The sequence below is a fragment of the Mercurialis annua genome, linkage group LG8 (genome assembly GCF_937616625.2).
Source record: "Mercurialis annua linkage group LG8, ddMerAnnu1.2, whole genome shotgun sequence".
NCBI lineage: Eukaryota > Viridiplantae > Streptophyta > Magnoliopsida > Malpighiales > Euphorbiaceae > Mercurialis > Mercurialis annua.
Window position 1 is genome coordinate 8880631 of NC_065577.1, and position 21330 is coordinate 8901960.

General features: G+C 34.0%; 2 protein-coding genes across 2 annotated transcripts; both read left to right on the forward strand.

Annotated features, from left to right (window-relative positions):
- The first annotated feature begins 3846 nt into the window (after nt 1–3846).
- LOC126662273 (protein ESSENTIAL FOR POTEXVIRUS ACCUMULATION 1) lies at nt 3847–12851 on the forward strand. The gene is made up of 10 exons (XM_050356198.1): nt 3847–4026; nt 4972–5051; nt 5190–6089; nt 6167–6284; nt 6366–6557; nt 7299–8069; nt 8265–10890; nt 11749–11942; nt 12031–12090; nt 12257–12851. Exons 1-10 carry the CDS (start codon nt 3954–3956, stop codon nt 12643–12645), a joined length of 5403 nt encoding a protein of 1800 aa, XP_050212155.1. The 5' UTR covers nt 3847–3953; the 3' UTR covers nt 12646–12851.
- A 1371-nt stretch (nt 12852–14222) lies between these two features.
- LOC126662188 (uncharacterized) lies at nt 14223–18681 on the forward strand. The gene is made up of 8 exons (XM_050356087.2): nt 14223–14477; nt 15711–15824; nt 15930–15998; nt 16130–16149; nt 16245–16297; nt 16441–16471; nt 16571–16652; nt 18392–18681. Exons 1-8 carry the CDS (start codon nt 14294–14296, stop codon nt 18556–18558), a joined length of 720 nt encoding a protein of 239 aa, XP_050212044.1. The 5' UTR covers nt 14223–14293; the 3' UTR covers nt 18559–18681.
- The last annotated feature ends 2649 nt before the right edge of the window (nt 18682–21330 follow it).

Genomic DNA, 21330 nt, shown 5'->3' on the forward strand with positions numbered 1-21330 from the left:
TGATCTTTGTTGTAGTTGTCGCTGCTGTTCGGTTTTCTCTTTTTTTGCAGTAATTTCTTTTAGTAATTTGGGAATGCATGTAGGGTTTTTTAGGATTTCATAGTTTATAGAATTGTATTCGATTTTTTTAGGATTTTATAGTCTATAGTAAATGAAATGACGAACTATAAATATGAAAAGCTAATTAGGTGGACATGCCGAGGATGGTTTGGGTGAAATTCAACACAGACAGATCTCATGAGACTGCAACAAACTGTATTTCAGCCGGTGGCTTAGTGCGAGATTGTAAAGGCTCTTCGTTAGACAATTTTGCAGTAAATTTGGGTCAAGGTACATTGTTTAGAGCTGAAATATTTGGAGTCTACTATGACCTAAATTACTATTGGCAGAAGGGGTTTCAGCAAGTAATCCTTAAAGTTGATAGTAAGAGGGTTGTATGACTATACATCATCGAAATATTTTAGCGAACAGTTTCATTTATTTTTTTAGCATTTTAATTATATCTATTTATTGTTTTACTATGAGATTACTATCAACCACATTATGCTCTTCTTGTTTTTATTGGAACATGATGAATAATTAAACTTAAGTTCAGTTTCATATTTTGGAAAAATAAAAGTTCTCATTTCTTTGTTTGCTTTAGATATTATATTTGACTTTTGACCTTTTTATGTGTGAAAAAAGTGTTGTTATCTTAAAAATCTAATGTCAAATGATATAATCTTTAAAATTATGTTTTGGCATGATTCCACTTCATATATAAAAGATCAGTTTCTTTATTAGTTACACTTTCATGTTTTCATTTACTGCAATCTCGAAAAATGTTGAGTGAATTATAAAGCATCCATAGTGAAATATGGCAGAGGATTCACACTTGATATCTAAATGCTGAAAAATGTTAAGTGAACTTTACACTTGCTACTGAATGATAAGGTATTATTTATAAAGAGCTAATGTATACATCTTACTAGCAGAAAATATCTTCCAAAATTGATAGTTTAACTATGTTCTATGCTTACAGTCATCCTATCTATCTTGAGAAAATCCACTCAATTGTGCCAGGGCAGTAGCAAAGGGGCTTGTTCCTTGTTCGTCAATCAATTTCTATGCAGTTGAAATGAAAAATTACACTGACAAGGGGTGAACTCCACCTAAAATAGCAATTACTTGCTCAACTGATGATTCTAAAACCTCTATAGTAGCTGGTGGACTAACAAACTCAAACTTGTATCCCACTTCATGCTTAATAGATTTGACTGTTATTCTTTGACTGTTGGTGAACATTCGAACAATAATACCTTCCTTGCATGCACGTCATGTACGACCAGATCGATGTACAAAAGTTTCTGGATTATTTGAAAGTTTATAATGAATAACGTGGAGAAAAAGAATGAATGAGGCTAAGATTTTTAACATGTATAAAACACAAGCAAAATTAATTTATGAATTATCAAAATAAATTTATACCAAATCAACATTTGGAATATTAAGTCCACGGGAAACGAAATTAGTGGCAATATCAAATTCTAATTTCTCATGATTGCACTTAGGGTTATAGTACAAACGAGCTAACCTCTTCTTCTTTATTAGTTAAAACCAACCTTTTAAATGAAACAAACCTAAAAAGAAAGAGAGAAAGAAGAGGAAAGGGATAGACCAATATCATAATTTTTCATACATCAAAATTTAGAGGTTTAAAATTGAATAAATATGTGAAATCAAGTTTTAGGTTTTTTGTTTTAATTCTGTTTATGCCAAAAAAAATCAGTTATGGTGTTTTTTTAATATCTTGAGATGTAAGTTTTCAAATTTAACAATTATTAATATTTAAAGTAGTTTATTTTAGTTAGAAGCTTAGACAATTATCTTGAGTATTATAAGTATCTTATTTGCATTGGTACTCTAACTATAATAATTATCTCAACATTTTTTTATTTAATAATCATATTTTATAAAGGTCTAGAGCCTTAAAACAACCCGACCTTATAACTTGTTTTTTATCATACCCTGACGTTGAAAATTTGTCAATTTTAATATATTTTTCATTTTACCGTTTTAATTATACCCTAATTTTTAATTTATGTTAATTCTTTTACTTAAATGATGAAATCATTCAATTAACCATGTTTAAAGATAAAATTAAATTCATTCCCATTCAAAAAAAGTATGAATATAAGTCTTTTATTTTTAAAAACTAACTAAAAATGATAATTAAATTAAAACTAATTTAAATTCTTAATTAATTTAACTAAATATATATAAATTTTAAACATGCACAATTAATATATGCTATACATGGTGAAACGTTTTTGAATTTTTTTCCAAATAGAAAAGACGTCAATTTAATATTTCAGGGTACAATTGAAATGATAAAATGCGAAATAAGGTAAAATTGACAAGTTTTCAACATCAGGATAGGACCGAAAAGGGGTTAAAAGATCAGATTTTTTTTTAAAGTATTAGACCATTATAAAATAAAAAAACATTAACGTAAATGCACCCGTTTCCCGTCCGTATTTTATATATAACATAGATATAGATAATTATTGAACAGAAAATGTTGATTAAAAAGATGAGAACTGGAATATAATTTGAGTTTGAAAATATCAAATTTTAAAATATGAATATACAAACATTAAAGTTGGAATTTGAATTCAGAATATATTTACTTGTTAGTTTATTTATTGATTAAATGTGAAAAAGTCATATACTATATTATATACTGTAAACAAAAAAAATCTGAGATTTTAATATAAGAAAAATTGAAAATTGTGGACCATAACTAAAAAAATTGAGGTTATAATTGTAAACTTAAGTTATAAAATGTTACTGAGTTAACCAAATTCTTTTAACTAAAAGCAATAGGGTTCCACTACTTACTATATTTTGCAGTTTGCGCCGTGTTTAAAACGACATACTATTTAAGTCGTATAGTTAAACTCCTCTAAGCCTTGAGTAGTTAAAAGTCTCCCATAAAAAGAAAGAAGCCGACGACCGTAACTGTCATGTGCAAAGCACGTGAACTAATTTTACTTCCATTTAGATATCAAATCCACGGAGGTGAACTCCACGCGCTTCTGGAAGCGCGTATATGACACCAAAATAATAATCACAGGAAGGGCTGCGTAGAAACTGACCAGACCGAAAAAGTGAACCAAACCAAATTAAAGTTGGTTGTTTGTTTCGGTTTTTGGCAAAAGCGGTCTTGTTTGATGGCTAGTTTGAGAATTTTGGGGTTTGATTAAACGGTTCTGTTTAAAAATTTATAAAACTGAAAAATCGAAAAACTGATAAAACCGAACTTCTCAAAATTAATAAAGATTCTGTATCTAAATTTTGAAATTTCTATTATACTTATACCTAATTTCTTAAAACTTTAATTTAGTTTTGGATCAAAATTATGAACATGTAATAAGTTCATGAGTAGTGCTATATAACCCTCCTTTTTAACCCACCTTTTTTAACCCACCTGACGTGACAATATTAAAAGTTATTTTTTGAGATATATATTTTTAGAGGGTATTTGGACGAATTAAATGCTGCCACGTAAGGAGGGACAATAAATGAGGTAGAAAATGGTGGGTTAAATAGCATTTTCTTAAGTTCATACCGAATTAGAAAACCAAAATCAAACCGAATCGACTGAAAAGTTCCGTATATTATAAGAAAAGTAATAAACCGATTTGGTCAATTCAGAATCGAACCAAATGGTCCAATACTTAGCCCTAATCATAAAAAACCTCTGGGATAACAAATCACTGGACTTGTTTAACCGAGGTCCGGAACGACATCGTTTTAAGCCACGCCCTAATTTTTATTTTTAAAAAAGCCTTATTTTTATCTTCCCCGTTAACCTATATTCCCTCTCCCCTCATTCTGCCTATTTCACTCACCTCAGCAATCAAACAAACAAAAAAAAGAAGGGTTTTTCGCACACACCGATCATCATCCCGATGGAAAACACCGCCGCCCGCTCCGTTTCCCGCCCCGGCCTCTCCGTCGCTCCGCCTCACCAGATCTCCAAAGGTCACTAATTTCATTTTTTGTTAAAAAAAATTCAATTTTATCTCCACGGCTACACTCAAATACACTCAGTCGCATTAAACCCTACCTTCTTGAGCTGACTTGAGGCTGTTATTGTTTGTGTCAGTTAGTGATGGTTTTGATTGAGTGTTGTAGAGACAGGGTTTTAGGTTTATCTTGTTGCAAATTTGGAATGTAGGTTTTTTTAGGGTTTTTTTTTTTTTTTTATGAAGGAAGATCTCAATGTATCACTAATTTGACATGTGCTTCTCTATTAGCTTTTAAAAAAATTGTTTTTTTTTAACTCGCGGTACTTCAGTTTGCTGCTTGGTTAAGCTCTTGCCTTGTGCTCATAGTGTCTCACCCCTAAGAAGCAAGGTGAAGTGTGGAAAAGAGCTAGGATTTTTACATTAGGAGGGCCAAATCGCAGTATGTATTTTATGGAGGAGTTAATTTTAAAAATGGGGGGAGGGAAATCCGTAAAATATTTAAGTTTGTGGACTAAATTTGACATTTTTGAAAAGTTGGAGGGGCCAGGGCTATCTCATGCCCCCCTCTCCCTCTGTCAGTGGAAAAGAGCTACATTCATTAGCTACTTAGAAGTATTATTCTGCATAATGTTAAATTTTTGCACCCTTTATCTTGTTTGCTGTTCTACATGAAAATGTATTTGATTTTTATTTACTGATTGATTCATGTAAATTAGTTGCTTGTTTGCTCTCTAATACAGGAAAGAAAATTTAATCTCGACGTTAGAGTGCGTGTTGGATGGTTTATTGAACTTTTTTTCTCTCAAAGTAACACATATGTGGCTGCTAATTTTATAATGTTGGTTTTGTTTGTTCATTATCTGATATTTTGTTGCGTTTATAGTTGCAATTTATCTGTTACCTTAGTTTTAATGAATTTATGTCTTTGATGTGCCATTGATGGTTTCTGTCAGTGCAGATGCTCAAGGGTCTGATAATTCTATTCCTCTTTCACCGCAGTGGCTTCTGCCAAAACCGAGTGAGAATAAGCCTGGAGGAGTAAGTGGGTTTAGTTATGACCTTTTAATATACTATTGCATTTTCCTGTGGTGTTCATTTTGATTGCTGAGACTTGAGATCATTTTTCACATGCAATTGATCTTCTTGCATGGCATGTTGGGGGTTGTTTCTTTGCAGGAAAGCAATTTCAGCCCTCCAGTTTATGGAAATCGGTCAGAGAACACGAAGTTTTCAGGAAACGGCGAGGAGGTTCTTGATGTCCAGAAGAAAAAGGATGTTTTTCGACCCTCTTTGCTTGATATGGAAACTGGTCGTCGTGATCGCTGGCGCGATGAGGAAAGAGACACCAATTCCTCTCTGGTGCGCAAAGATCGTTGGAGGGATGGAGATAAAGAGCTTGGTGACACAAGGCGCATGGATCGTTGGACTGAAAATTCAGCCACTAGACACTATGAACCGCGGCGTGCTCCATCTGAGCGCTGGACCGATTCAAGTAACAGGGAGAATAATTATGATCAGCGACGGGAGAGCAAGTGGAACACGCGTTGGGGACCTAATGATAAGGAAATAGAAAGTGCACGTGATAAGTGGAATGAATCAAGCAGAGAAGGTGACATGCCTCTTGAAAAGGGTTTGGTTCATCTTCCTGGCCATGGAAAGGATGAGAAAGAGGGTGATCATCACCGGCCCTGGAGATCAAACTCTTCCCAAAGTAGAGGAAGGGGAGAGCCTCCACATCATCAACCTTTATTGTCAAATAAACAGGTTCCAACATTTTCGCATGGCCGTGGCCGTGGGGAAAGTCCACCAATTTTTTCTGTTGGTCGAGGGAAGTTTGGTACTGGTGGAAGCACTTCGAACAGTATCTCTACTCACCCTCAACCTCTGGGAGCCATATTGGACAGGGGTGAAGCTGGCCCTTTAAGATATAATAGAACAAAACTGCTTGATGTGTACAGGAGGACTGACATGAAAGTATTTAACAAACTATTAGATGGGTTTGTACAAGTGCCTTCCCTCACAGAGGAAGAAGCATTGGAGCCACTGGCACTTTGCACTCCTACTCCTGAGGAAATGGTAAAGTTTTTGTATGATTTTAATTTTGCGATCTCTCTCTGTATGTGCCTGAGCTTGCTTCTTGATTGCTTGAGTAGGCTGCTCTGGAAGGAATTGAGAAAGGGGACATTGTAAGTAGTGGTGCACCTCAGATATCCAAAGAGGGATCTATGGGACGGAACACTGTAGATTTACAATTAAGACGACCTAAACATGGTATAATACTTGGCTAAATTGGGTTTAATTGCTCTGTTGTAGATTTGGGAGTGATATACTTTGTTTGACTTGTATAAACAGGTAGTAGAGAAGATGTTGCATTTTCTACTGACAATTCTAAATATGAAAGCACTGACGATTCAAAAGGTCGCTTTGGAAATTATGCAGAAGGATTATCCCATGAAAGGCAGATACAATATCATGGACCCAATGCAAAATCAGAAATTGCGCCTGACAATAAGACAATTCATGATAACAAGTTACACTCTGAAGGTAAAAGAAACATAAGAACTACACATAAAGCCAGTTTCGCATGTGTTCTTATTAAGAAATTGATTTAATGTCTGAAATTGTAGGATGGCTGTGAAGATAACCCTTTTTTTTCCTAATAATCTAAGATTAATTTTTTCTTTGCTTATAATATTTTTGGGCAAATGTTTTTTCTTTTTGAAACCAAGTTCTACTCCCTCCGTCCCAAAACTATAGGCCATTTGGACTAACACAAGAATTAAGAAAAATATAGTTAAGTTTGTTAAAATTAGTTTTATTATTCACCTTTCCAATTTTATCCTTTTACAATTTTTAGATATATCAATAATATATTAATGACTAATTTTTGTTATTGGCGAATCTTGTATTTGGAACATGAAACCATTAATTCAGTTGAGGATAACTATACATATTTTTTAGGGGTATATAAGATTTTGAGTGTTCAAGTTGTTTACCAAATATAGAAGGTGGCCTATAATCTGGGACGTCAAAAATAGAAAGGTGGCCGATCATTTTGGATGGAGGGAGTATATATGTGTGAATTTGCCAGGTTGTCGATTTGTTTAGCTTGATTCTTCAATCAAAAGTTATACTGGACTTTGGTTAATGTTTAAACCTTATCATTCTGTGTTTCAAAATCTTTTGTTTATGATTCATACTTTGTAATGCACTACCCTTTATTCTGACTCTGATAATGTCGACATTTTGTTTGTGGATGCTTAAAAGTTTACCTTCTGCTTGCAGCTATTAAGGCTGGTGTTGATTCTTATAGAAGGGCTGATGAGGCAACTATCACTAGGGAATCAATCATACCTGGAAATAATTCTGCATCTCCTGCCACTCCGTGGCGAGCTCATTCATTAGTGGAACAGCTGCCTACAGTCTCACATGACCGGAGAGAGATTCCAAATGATATCAGGTCAAAATCCCCTGGTATGGGCTGGAATCAATCGCAGAATCTCAATAATCATTGGGAAAGTCATTTGGTCAGCCCTTCATACCCCAAAGCTGAAGCAAAATGGGATGCCAGTGATGATCATATTATCAAGAGGCAGTTATCTTCTGTTCTGGACAGGGAACAAGAAGCCAAGAAACTTTCTCAGCCCTCACCTGAGAGTCTAGTTCTTTACTATAAAGATCCTCAGGATGAACTTCAAGGTCCCTTTTCTGGTAGTGATATTATTGGATGGTTTGAGGCTGGATACTTTGGTATTGATTTGCAAGTTCAGCTTGCAAGTGCATCAAAGGACTCTCCTTTCTCATCACTAGGCGATGTCATGCCTCATTTGCGAGCTAAGGCAAGGCCACCACCTGGGTTTAGTGCCCCAAAACAAAGTGAACTCACAGATGCTTCAAATATGCCTAACTTTACCAACTTTGGAAGTGTTCATTCTGGATTAAGTGAGCATGATCTCATAAGAAATGAACAGAGGCAGAAATCTGGCTCGGCAACAGAAGCTGAAAATAGATTTTTGGAGTCGCTGATGTCGGGCAACATGAGCAATTCGTCTCAAGGTTCAATATCCTCCTTTCTTGTCTACCTTGTCTTAATTTATACATCTTAATTTTTAAGAATAAATTGGGTATCTTGAGATGTGAATGGATTTTATTGTTTATGCTTTTTGCTATTCCCAGATTATCCTACCTTTCTTCTAGCATTTGCCATCATATTGAGCTTAGGATGACCTAGATTGTTGTGTTGATTTGTAGGTTTGCAAGGATTTATTGGAAATAGCCCTGTTACAGCTTCCCAATCAGGTGTTGATAGTGGGAATGACCTGTACCTTTTGACAAAGAGGTTGGCACTGGAACGTCAGAGATCACTATCTAGTCAATATGCATATTGGCCAGGGAGAGATGGTGCATCAGTTGCTTCAAAGTCAGAGATTCTTGCAGACTCTCCATTGGCACATGCAAAACTCCTTTCTTCATTGTCGGAAAATTCTCGCCAGACTCCTCATTCTCAAAGTGCTGAATTGATGTCCATCCTCCAAGGCTCTGCTTCTGGCATAAATAATAGTGTAGCTGGTTGGACAAATTTCCCAATTCAAGGTACCTTGGATCCTATTCAGGATAAGATGGATTTGCATCATGCTCAAAATTTTCCTCCACTTGCTTCATTTGGCCAACAACAGCGGCTGCAGTCTCAGAAACCACCCTCTTTAACAAACCTACTTGGTCAAGCTGCAGATAATCCCTCTGGGATTTTGACACCTGAAGCATTGCTCTCCAGTGGGTTATCTCAAGATCCACAACTTCTAAATTTGTTGCAACAGCAGTACTTGATGCAGTTACATTCCCAGACTCCTCTTCCAACTCAGCAGCTGTCCGTTTTGGAAAAGTTTTTGTTACTTAAGCAGCAGCAGAAACAGGACGAGCAGCAACAGTTGCTGCGGCAACAGCAGTTGCTCTCTCAGGTTCTATCTACAGGACCATTTCATACTTCTGTTGCTACAGGAAATGTATCTGTTGATCCTTCTCGGCTTCAACCATCAAAAGAGATTCCCCAGATCAGTTCTCAGATACCAGTTTCAAATGTGCCAGATGAGCTTACTGCTAGTTTGATGAATATGCGTGCACAATCACAAGCTTCCCAGGGTGTTAGTCATAATGTTGATTCTGAAGTGACGTCTTTCCAATTTCCACATCAAATGTTTGGGACTGTTAATAGTCAAAATATTCGGGGTACTATGCTTCCTCAGAAAATTGGCGAAATTCATCCCAAGGAATCTTTGCTTCCGTCATCACTTAGTTCACAAGATCCTTCTCTTGTGCATGAAACTGTCCTTGCTTCTGATCCTGTTTCCAAGAAGCTATTATCAGAAGACACTCAGAGAACTGTAGAAATTCCAGCAGTGGCAGTACAAAAGGATACCATGGAAACTGTACAACTGAAGTCTCCAGGACTATCTGTTTCTGAATCTGTGCCAGGGACTTGTGGGGATGATGTTACTGGGCCTGAGCATGCCAGTTTTATGGAAGTTCAGCTAGATAATTCTCTCAATGAACAGGTTAAAAGGGACAGATCAAGTGGTGACTCCTCTGTGGTGACGAAAGTAAAAAATATTGAAGTTCATGAAGTGAAAAAAGCTTCAGAGAAGAAACCAAGAAAGCAAAAATCTGCAAAGTCTAACTTCTCTGCTGACCAGGTAAAGGGAGCATCAAAGAATTCAGAAGGTGAAGGACCACATGTTAGTGACAAGAAGTCCGAGTCTCACGATCCAATAGAAGCTCCTCATGGCATTTCTCACGAACAAATGAGGGAGATCAAGTCTGGAATTTCTACTGCAGGAATCAAGGACACCCGAAAAGCTCATGATGTTGAGATAACAGAAGTGAAGGATGAATTTAAAGCAGTTGGGCCTGTTTCTGCCCCCACTGTGCAGGTAAATTTGCCTCAAAGAGCTTGGAGACCTGCTCCCGGTTTCAAACCCAAATCATTATTGGAAATTCAATTGGAGGAGCAGAGAAAGGCCCAGGAAGAAATGGCAGTTTCTGAGACAATTACTTCAGTGAACTCCATGAATTTGTCAAGTCCTTGGGCTGGGGTTGTGGCCAGCTCAGACCCAAAGATTTCTAAAGAATCTCAGAGAGATGCATCTATTACGGAGTTTACTATGGGGAAACCAGAAGTTTCACCTAATTCAAAGAGCAAGAAAAGCAAGTTACATGATCTTTTGGTTGAAGAAGTTTTAGCAAAATCGGATGATAGAGAGTTTGAAGTTCTTGACAGTGTGCCTAGCCTAGCTTTCCCACAACAAACAGCAAATGTGGGATCTATTGATGACAACAATTTTATTGAAGCTAAAGATAGTAAGAAGAACAGGAAAAAGTCTGCTAAAGCTAAGAGTTCTTCTAAGGCTACTGCGCTCGCACCTTCTGCTGATGTGCCTATTAGTTCTAGCCCCAATGACAAAAGCAAAAGCTCTCGTGCAGTGCAACAGGAGAAGGAAGTATTGCCTGCAATCCCATCAGGCCCTTCTTTAGGAGACTTTGTTTTTTGGAAAGGGGAGTCAACAACAACGCATTCCCCTTCTCCAGCATGGTCTACTGACGGCAAAAACCTTCCTAAACCTACATCTTTAAGGGACATCCTAAAGGAACAGGGGAAAAAGGCTTCTCATATGCCGCCTCAGAATCCAATTCCGACTCCTCAGAAACCGCAGCCAACACAAGCTGCACAAGGAAATGCTCCTTCATGGTCACTTTCTGCATCTTCTCCCTCTAAGGCTTCTCCTATGCAGATCAATTCTCATGCTGCTGCACAATCAAAATACAAAGGAGATGATGACCTATTCTGGGGCCCGGTTGATCAATCCAAGCAAGAAACTAAGCAGTATGACCTTTTATCATCTTACTATTGTTTGATTACATGTTATGCATGATAATTAGTTTGAAATGATTATTTTTACTTCATTTTACTGGTTTTCTACCTTAATCACTGAGTAATCTTTCCTATCAGGTATAAAATTGTTTATATTTGATTAGAAGTTTTGCATGCGACCATTTGCAGCCTTTCCCCTTGCATAACATATATTGATCATTGTTAGCTCACTCTACCTTTACCTATCTAAACACAAGAAAGCGGGATTTATTTTATTTGTTCTTGTTTTTGTATAATTTTTAGTAATATCTCTTTGATGACATGAAAATGCTGTCCAATGCCAATGGGTTTAATTTACTGATGTTCGTATGTTCTTGAAATAAATCTAGGTGATATTTAGGATGTACTTGCAGTATTTTAGCTTTGCTGTCAAAGGTCATTGATCAGACTTGCAGTTACTAGAGCACCATTAACTATCTTTACTATTATACATCACAGTTAAATTGGGAATGATTGGTGAAATTAACTCTTTGATGGCATTTTTTGCTACTGATTTTTACTACCTTAAGATTCTGACAAGCATGTTCCCAATAAATATGCTAATTTTTTTTTGTTGCATGCTTTACTGGTTTATGCTGTTTGCTCATGCTATCTTCCCTATTTTATGCTGTTTGTTCATGCTTTCTCCCCTAGTCTATGATGTATACCCTATGACTATACTTGTGCATGCATGTGCAAAGGTCTCTTTTTTGTTTGGGTTTTCCTTATGCTTGGTTCACAACACTGTCACTGTCCATCTGGTTTCCTTTAGTTAAATTGTTTGCAGAGTGGGGAAATAACAATTGATTGTATATTTCTTTCTTTGAACAGGTCCGAATTCCCTCATCTGGCGAGCCAGGGCAGTTGGGGAGCCAAAAACACTCCTGTAAAGGGAACTCCTAGTGGGTCATTAAGCAGGCAAAAATCCATGGGGGGTAGGCATGCGGACCGTGCTCTTTCATCCTCGCCTGCTTCTACCCAGTCATCTCTTAAGGGGAAACGAGATGCAATAAACAAACATTCTGGTAATCTATTATTTGATTGACATCTAAGCGTATTGAACATAATATCAAACATATTAGTTGACCCCTGTATGTTATCACTGTTTGGCAGAAGCTATGGACTTCAGAGATTGGTGTGAAAGTGAGTGTGTTAGACTTACTGGGACAAAAGGTATGTCTGCATTTTTATTACTCTCTGATTTGCTTTGCTAGAAAGAACTGAATATAAGTGAGCATGTTTGCTCAAAATTTGCTTTCATCTCTGTTATTGCATCAAAATTCTAGAGTGAATTAGCATATAATTACTTTTCCTTGAGCGATCCTGTTAATTTTGATAGATACAAGTGTATTGGAGTTCTGCTTGAAGCAATCCAGATCGGAGGCTGAGTTGCTTCTGAAAGAGAACCTCGGACCAAATGATCCCGATGAAGAATTCATTGACAAATTCCTGAACTATAAGGAGTTGCTACCAGCAGATGTACTCGAAATCGCCTTTCAGAGTCGGAATGATCGAATGGCCACTGGATTTGGTGGCAGAGACATGAATTCAGGCAATGCAAGCACTAGGGTCTTGGACCATGATTTTGCAGAGGGAGTTGATGGTCCGTCAAAGGGCGGAAGCAAGAAGAAAGGAAAAAAGGGCAAGAAGGTGAACCCCCTAGTGTTGGGGTTTAACGTGGTGAGTAACCGGATTATGATGGGTGAGATCCAGACAGTGGAGGATTAGACGGCGGTGGTTGTAAATACATTTTAGTTGCAACTGTTTTGTAAATGTTGTCCTAGGATTTTTGTCTCCATCCTAGCAACCACAGCAGTACTAATTGTCTGCTGAAGCGCGATTTTGTGGAGTTATATTTACGTCCTAGAGTTTATGTTATTTCAGTCACAGAGCAAGATTTAATTTTATAAAAAATTTAACCTTGAATCTTTTTATTTTTCTCATTCTTTCATTTTCATTTTCATTTTCACATTGGTGCTTGCAGTATCCTTGTCTAGCATGGGACTCTTCTTCCCTTGACTAGAGTTCTGGAAAGCATATAATTTCCACTTCAATGGTATTTGTTGTGAGGCAGTTAAAGTTGTGGCTCCTTCTTACCTCTATTTGAAATTTATCATTTTTAAGATTTATGTGCAGACCTAGAAATCTCAATAAAATTTAGCTTAAATCCAACTTTAGAATATGTTGGTTGAAAAAAATTATATTTGATTTAGAAATTTATTTACTTATTCTATCTTTAAAAAAAAGAATTGCGGAAATGATCAATGTTTATATCAAATGATATTTTTTTAAAGGATTCAGGTCCTCATGAAAGGACTTGGATTCTATCATGTTCATGAGAGGTCCTATTTATTTAATCTACAAGGTTCATAAAAATTGAACAGTGTAAATCAATTTATTACATATAAAAAATTTCATATGTAATAAAAAATTTATTAACCTACATATTTTAAAAATAATATATTCTAAATATACTATAAATATACCATAAATCTATACTATATATAAAAACACGGATGGGGGACAAGCAAATTTACTGAATAATCCTTTTCAGTTTACTACTAAATAAAGGTTTTATAATCATTAACTAATTAGATATTTAATTAATCACTATTGTAATTAAAGTCCTAATTAGAATAGATAGCTAAATTATCTCCAATTTAATTTTTAGTATGTAAAAGATAACTAAATTGTCTCCAAATTAATAGGAATACCTATCTTTTAGTTTGATTGAACTACAAAATTAAAATATTGTATTTGATCAATATATTATTATTTAAATTTCTATCTTATTATTTTTAAAGATACTATTAATAAAATTAAATTAATTATTTAATTATGGTTATTATAAAATCAAAAGAAGAATAAATTCAATATGGAAAAAAATTTAATAATCAAATATATTATATTTACTTTTACAAATTTTTTTAACTAATTTAATATTAATTATAAATAAAAAATTAATATAATTATAATAAATTTACTAATATGTTCATTGAGGAGTTACGTTACGAGCCACGTGCATAGCACGTAACGCGAAACTAGTATAGTATAAATACACCATAAAAACACCAACAAAAAAAGTAAAAAAATACGAAAAGGGTATTTTTAAAATTAAAAGAACAATTGAAAAAACAAAAAAACAAAAAATATAATTATTTATAAAAAGTGGATACTGTTATAATTATTTTTTTAAATTAGCATATTTTAAAAATTATATCTAATAACTTTTCCAACAATTGAAAAATGAAAAAAAAAAAGTAAACTTTACTTAAAAAACAAGAACAAAATAAATGAAACTATAATATAAGCGACATTCAACGACCCTTCCGCCCACCAAAAGAAATCAAGAAAAACTATAGAATTGAAGGTAAAGATGATGAGAGATTTATCAAACTTCAACACTTACAACTACGGCGATGCTTCCTATTGGGACGCTCGTTACATTCAGGAAGGTGGCAGCTACGATTGGTACCAGAGTTACGCCTCTCTCCGCCCCTTCATTCGCCGCTACATACCCACTTTTTCTCTTGTTCTCATGGTTGGCTGCGGCAATGCTCGTAATTTTCTTCAACTCTTTATTTTCTTGCTTGTTATTCTTGATTTTAACATCTTCTTTAATGGGTTCTTGCATTTGGGTTTGAGTATTTTGTGTTGAATTATGAGGGTAATCAATGAATTTGGTTATTGGGTTGTTTTTGTTAGTGGGGTTCTTGGTAGCACGGATATGGCGAAATGGTGTTATTTTAAGGTTTTTATGTAAAAAATGAAGTTTCGTATCGAACTTTTTTCGAAACGTTTCCGGAGACATGTCGATCGATTGAATGAAGTATCCGTGCTACCTATGCGGGGTTACTTAGGGTTTTGATATCGGTTTCTGGGAGGAGATTATAGGTTTTTATTTTAGAGATTGTTTGTGAGAATTAAAGTAATGGGCATTGAGAGAAATGGTTGCTTCTGTCATCTTTATCTTGAAGAAATATTACTGTCTTACTAGTAGATTGGCTAGCATTGTAGTGTCAAACTATGGTATTTCAATACGGAAATGGGTATCCTTATATAAAATGATTCTTTTTCTTTCTTTCTTTCTTTCTGTTTTCACAAGTTTTGTGATCCTGCTAATGTAAGTAGGGGTGTGCAAGAACCCAATCGACAAAACCGCACCAGTAAACAAACTGAAAAAATAGGTTCAGTTTTGTTTTTAAGTTGTTCGGTTTGGTGTCCGTTTTTGCTTGGATGAACCATAGTAAAATCAACTTAATTGATATAAAAAAATTCACATAACCCTGTGTCAAAAGTCGAAACCGCATAGTAGTTAATGAACTTATCCCTTTTTATAACAAATTTTGTGGAGTGGTACAGGATTTTATATATCTCCCAATTTCATTGTTTTTTTGGTTCTGTTGGAAGATTGAAAAATAAATTGGTCCTTGCATTTTGGTCGGTTTGGTAACTAAACCGACCAAATGCATACCCCTAAGTATAACCGTTGATATCTGTACTTGTGAAGAATACAGACTGCAACATGGTGAAATGAATGAAAATCAAGTGTTGACGTTTGAGATAGAATTTCTATTTCTAATTTTGAATTCTGTGTACGCTGGCATTTATACGGAGTTTAAATGTAGCATTTATAGTTTAACACCAAAGCTTTTTGGTCATTGTTAATCATAATGCCTGCAATTGAAGTCTGTGAACGTGATTAAAAGTTCTCTTGCAATGGTAATGAAATTCTCGTATGAAGTCATTGTGCAATTGAAGTCTGTAATGGGGATTTGTTTTCTATATTATAGTTATATCAGAGGACATGGTGAAGGATGGATATACATATGTAATGAACACCGACATTTCTTTAGTGGCCATTGACATGATGAGGAAAAAATATGAAAATGTGCCACAGCTCCATTGTATCCTGTAAAATGAGTTTTTCAATTTTTGTTATGAAACCTAAGATTTACTTTACTCAGTTTCTAGATCTGTATATTTGTAAGCATCCTATATGATTAACCTAGACAAGCAGATGGATGTTAGAGATATGAGCTCTTTCCGTAATGAGTATTTTGACGGTGTCATTGACAAGGGTATGGCCCTCCCTCTTCCATTAGATGTTCTTATGGCTTATTCAGTTTTGTTGATGCATTATATGTCTGGAATTTTTCTTGCTGCTCACAATTGCATCCATGAACTTGTGGCTTGCTGATTCTCACCTCAGGAACTCTTGATTCATTGTTGGTATGGCACATTCCCAAATTTTCTTATTCCTCCTTGTTTTTAGCTTCGGAAGTTCCTCACCCTTGATATTTTTAATTTCTGTCTCATGTAATTAGTGTGGAAATGATGCTTCAGTTAATGCTACGGCGATGTTGGGGGAAGTAAGCAGGTGGCAAAACCTTTATGATTTTTTTGATTGCATCCAATATTCAATTTTTCCCCCATAAATCTAATTGCTTTCTCTTTACCTATTTGATGCATGCTATCTATGCAACACTGGTTACAACCTTTCTTTTCACTTTTGGCTTGCAGGGTTCTTAAACCTGGAGGAATATATATGTTGGTAACCATTTGCTCATAGATAAAATATACATTTTTTGCATACATCTCTTCCAAAAGTTCTTAAAATATGATAGTTGTTATTGGTTAATTTTTTACTCAGATAACCTATGGCGATCCTAAAGTAAGGATGTCTCACTTAAAACGGCCTGTATACGATTGGGATATTGAATTGTACGTAATACGTAAGTTTCCTCTTCCTTTGAGCATAAAACATTTCCTTTCGTTGTGACCTGGTTTTATAGTTTACTGAAATGTTTTTCATTTACTTATGTTTGCTGTTGATGCCTAGTTTTCTACTATTTCTTTTATTTCTAATTCAAGCTTGATTTGGATCACACATTGTTATGATCCTTACGTACGTAGCTCCGATGATAAGTAAATGCGATTGAACGAGAAGCGATGAATCTATTCTTTCCCATTTTGTTTTTGTGTGGTGTTCAGAGGAGTTAATAGCATATAGCTGCTGTTGGAAAAAAAAAGTTTTTATTTTGAATGTTTGATCAAGACAACTAAAAATTATTTCTGGACGGTGTTAGGAATTGAACTCTCCAACAGATCAAAAACACTTTATAACTGCCATCATCTAAATTGCTGCTTTTGGGAAGCACAGTTTTATCTTAGTGCTGAACAACAAACACGAAAATTTCTTTTGGTTATCAAAGCGAACAAAATATCTGAATTTTGGTTTTGAACAAAATATCTAATTTTGGTTTTTGTCGTATTTTTTAACAAGGCCATCATATAAAATTCACATATCTGGAATAGCTTTATTGATGCTCAGGAGCTAACCCTTCCCAGTTTCCTATTTTAAGTTCAATCTGCAAGATTCAGGGTATGCATCATAGCATGCTGCCTGTACTTTTTTAAATTGTTCTTTAGTACTGTAAAATGGTCAACTAATGCTAACATTATACAAAAGTTGGATTGATTTCTTAGCTTATGCCGCCGGGTATAATTTTCTTCTCGTCAAATTTAGACTTCAGAGCAGTGACTTCATATGTAAACATTCAACATTACCTCATGGTTGAGGATGCTCTTTTAATAGAAATAGCCTATGTAGCAAATGCTAAAATGAAAAAGAGGGGAACAATTTTTTTTTACAAGAATAGAGTATAAATATAAATTTTTTAGAAATATTTATGGAAACGGAAACGAAACACATGCATATTGGAGTTGACTAGTTTTCGCCTAACATACGCAATAGTAATATCATAAGTAGTGTACAATTAGGCATAAGCAATGGCAGAGCATTATTCCATCTTTTATTTGTTGCACAAGAAAAGCAATTTGTGCTAGCTTAATTTGATATGAGGTAACTGCAGTAAAATTAAGTCTCGGATCGTGTCCATAAACTTTACTTTGATTGCTGACTTGTTTCTCCAATGCAAAACATAAGTTTATAGTAAGACTAATCACATATTGTATCTCACTGTCTGATTTGTTGACGAGTATTAGGACAATCACAAAATCAAGTTATTGTCTTGTTTATTTGTATCCATTTCCAAGCTATGACGAAAGAATGACATGGCGATTCTCTTTTGAAACACAGGTTCTCCTTTAGATTTTAGTTACGAAATTTTGATGTTTAATTGTGTCGGAGCAAATGCATGATATTGATAGCATATCAATCCAAATTTAAAACTCCACATATAACTTAATTAGTTCTTAGCCACGTGCTATGCATGTCAATGTTATTTACGTAATCTGTATTACTTATACACTTAGTAATCCATAGGAAAAAAACCCGAATAAGTAAACTTTAAGAGAGAATATTATGGCAAGTTTGCCCCTGGTCATTCCATCTTTTCATTTATCATGCTTTGACTTGCTTTGTGTTTGATGTTTTCATGTCTTTCTTTTAAATTCGTTCGTCATAAAGCTCTATAGGAGGCTAAGTCTTTCTTTTTACATAATTTTGCAGCCAGACCAGATTTTGAAAGGCCCGACGGCAGTTCGTCATCACGCTCCTTCCTGGACCCCATTCCGCTCACCGAAAAGGGTTTACTTCCGTCTGGTTTTGTATTAGAAGATCCAGAATCTCACTTCATCTATGTGTGCAAAAAGAAGTGGAGCTCCCTAGTTCATTAATGGATGATATTCATGGTACACTAACCAATTAAGTTAGACTTGAATATCAATTTACTCCTCGAACTTGCACAATTGACTATCAACACCAATATTACTTTTTTTTATCGATTAGTCTCTTGTTAACTTTTTCTATTAGCTCAAATTTTGATCACATATTCTAAATTCTTGTTCAATTTGCCTACGTTCATTTTTAAAAAATTGATACGTGTAATCTAGTAGATAAAAATTGACAAGTTCAAAAAGACTAGTTAAAAAATAGTTAAATTTGGTGTTAATTGTCTATCGGCGGGAAATTTAGGAGGTATATTGATATTTAATTTGAGAACTAGGCATAAACAATGTGAGTAATCGGGAGAAATGAAGTAGTCGGTGAAATAAAAAGCAATTACACTGAATTTTTTATGTTGTTACTATAGCTTTGAGTTCACTAAAAGACTTTGAAATGTTATATTAGTTCCACTATTTTCTAATCCGATGAATATATACTGTTACTCACTATAAGTTTATTTAATGATAAAATTTATTTTATAATTAAATATGTTAAGTAGAAAATAAATTAAATTTCTTGATTTCTTTTTTAAGTGGTTTTTAATTTAATTGAATAAGTTAATTTGAACTTCTTTAAATTGTCAAACAAGTTTAAATAATTAAGTGTTTAATATATTAATTTAAATATAAAATTATATAGTCGGAATAAATTATAAATTTTTAAAAGAAAAAAGTAAAAACATATAAATGATATTCCCTCTGTTCCAAAATAATAGTCAATTTTTTTTACAGTTTAAGAAACACAATTAATGCTCTAATTTTTCACAACTTTTTCTTCATTTTTCTTATCATACTTTTATTAAATGTTAAGACTAATTTACTTTTTAGGCTAATTGCATTTAATGATAAATTTTAAATAAGAATAATATAGAAAATTAACACTTTAAATTGTGATTTACTAAAAATATAGACAACTATTTGGGATAAAAAAAAGAGAAACTAGACTACTATTTTGAGACGGAGGGAGTAGAAGCTAAAACATTTTTTTAAAGAATTGCACAATGAGATTTTTTTTTGCTAATCTAGTACTCCATCCATCTCAATAAAATTGTCAATTTTATTACTCCTTCCATCTAAATAGAGTTGTACACTTTGAACAATTTATTTCTCCAAAATTCTTATCCACTTTAAAAAATTAATAACTTTTGCACTCAATTTTCCTATATTAACTTAATTAAAATCCACTAGTGAGTAAATTAAAAATAAATTGTAAGTAGACCCTATATTAAATAAGGGTATGACAAGAAAAGTAGTTTTTTTTACAAAACCCATAATAATGATTGGTTTTTTTAAACTGTGTGATAAAGTCAAAGTGGACAACTCTATTGGAATGGAGAGAGTATTATCACACAGTTCAAAAAAACACAATCAATGTTAGGACTGTTTTCTACTCCCTCCGTCCCGTTTAAGAAGGGACAAATGGAAGGAGTTCCCTCGGGTCAAAACGTAATCCGATCTTCTGTCTGCTATTCCCACGCCCTCACTCCTTGGCCTTTCATCATGAGGACTAGACTAGTCTTGCTTTTGTGCCGCTCGCATTCGACTGGATAGCTACAGGCTTTGAACCCGGTACCCTTTATCCCCCTTCCGCTCTGGCTAATGACTTTTTCACATATATTAAAAAAAACATTAACTATTATAGTGTTTTTTTATTTTACCTCTATTTATGATAGTGTTGTATTTTGTGTATGGACTAATATTCATTAATTATGGAAAGAGAAAAGAGGGTAAAAAAGGAAAATTCATATAAATTGACACAAAAAATATAATATGACCTTCTTAAATGGGACAAATAAAAATTGTATATCTCCCTTTTTAAACGGGACGAAGGGAGTAATTTTTTCTCTATTTTTTTACTATATTCTTATTTAATGTAGCTCTACTTACAATTTACTTATAAAATACTTAAAAACAAATACTAGTTCATTAGCGTATTTTAAATAGGAGTAGTATAAAAAAATTTAATTTAAAAATTATTACTCCATCTATTTCAATAGAGTTGTCCACTTTCACTATTTCACACATTATAAAAAACATAATTAATATCATAAACATTTACAAATTTAGATTAACTTTACTTACTATACTCTTATTTAATGAATAATAATAATAAATAGTCGATGAGTGAATTTTAAATAGGATTAATATAGAATACTCTATTTTAAAAATTGTTATTTACTTGAAATGAACAAGAAAATTGGATTTTTTTTTTTAAAAGAGGACAATTTAATTGGGATAGGACAATATTTTTTTTTAAAATAGAAACAAAAAGTTTATAAAAATGACAACTCTATAGGTACAGAGATAGTATTTTTTATTGCCCACATGACTGTTCAAATTGAATCATATCTGTGCCATACATGGTTTTTCAGCTTTTATAAACTTGTTTAATTTTTAGTACTATATGCTTTTAATGTTGAAACGTCATATTCCAGATATGTATTTTAAATTGATTTGATAAATAAGTCAAGTACAACAGTTTTGATAGTATGACCTGATATTTTGTTCAAGTGTACGATGATCTAACCTATAAGCGTGTGAGTTGTATAGTCTGTATAAAAGACATTTTCTAATTGAAGTAGGTGGCGATTCAATTTATTTCAAAACTAATTAAATCCGAGGTCAGCCATAAATATGAGCGAGCGCCTCCAAAACCTACTCGGCTCACAATGACATTTTTTTGTCTGTATTTTTTTGACAATTTATCATCAGTGCATAATTTCA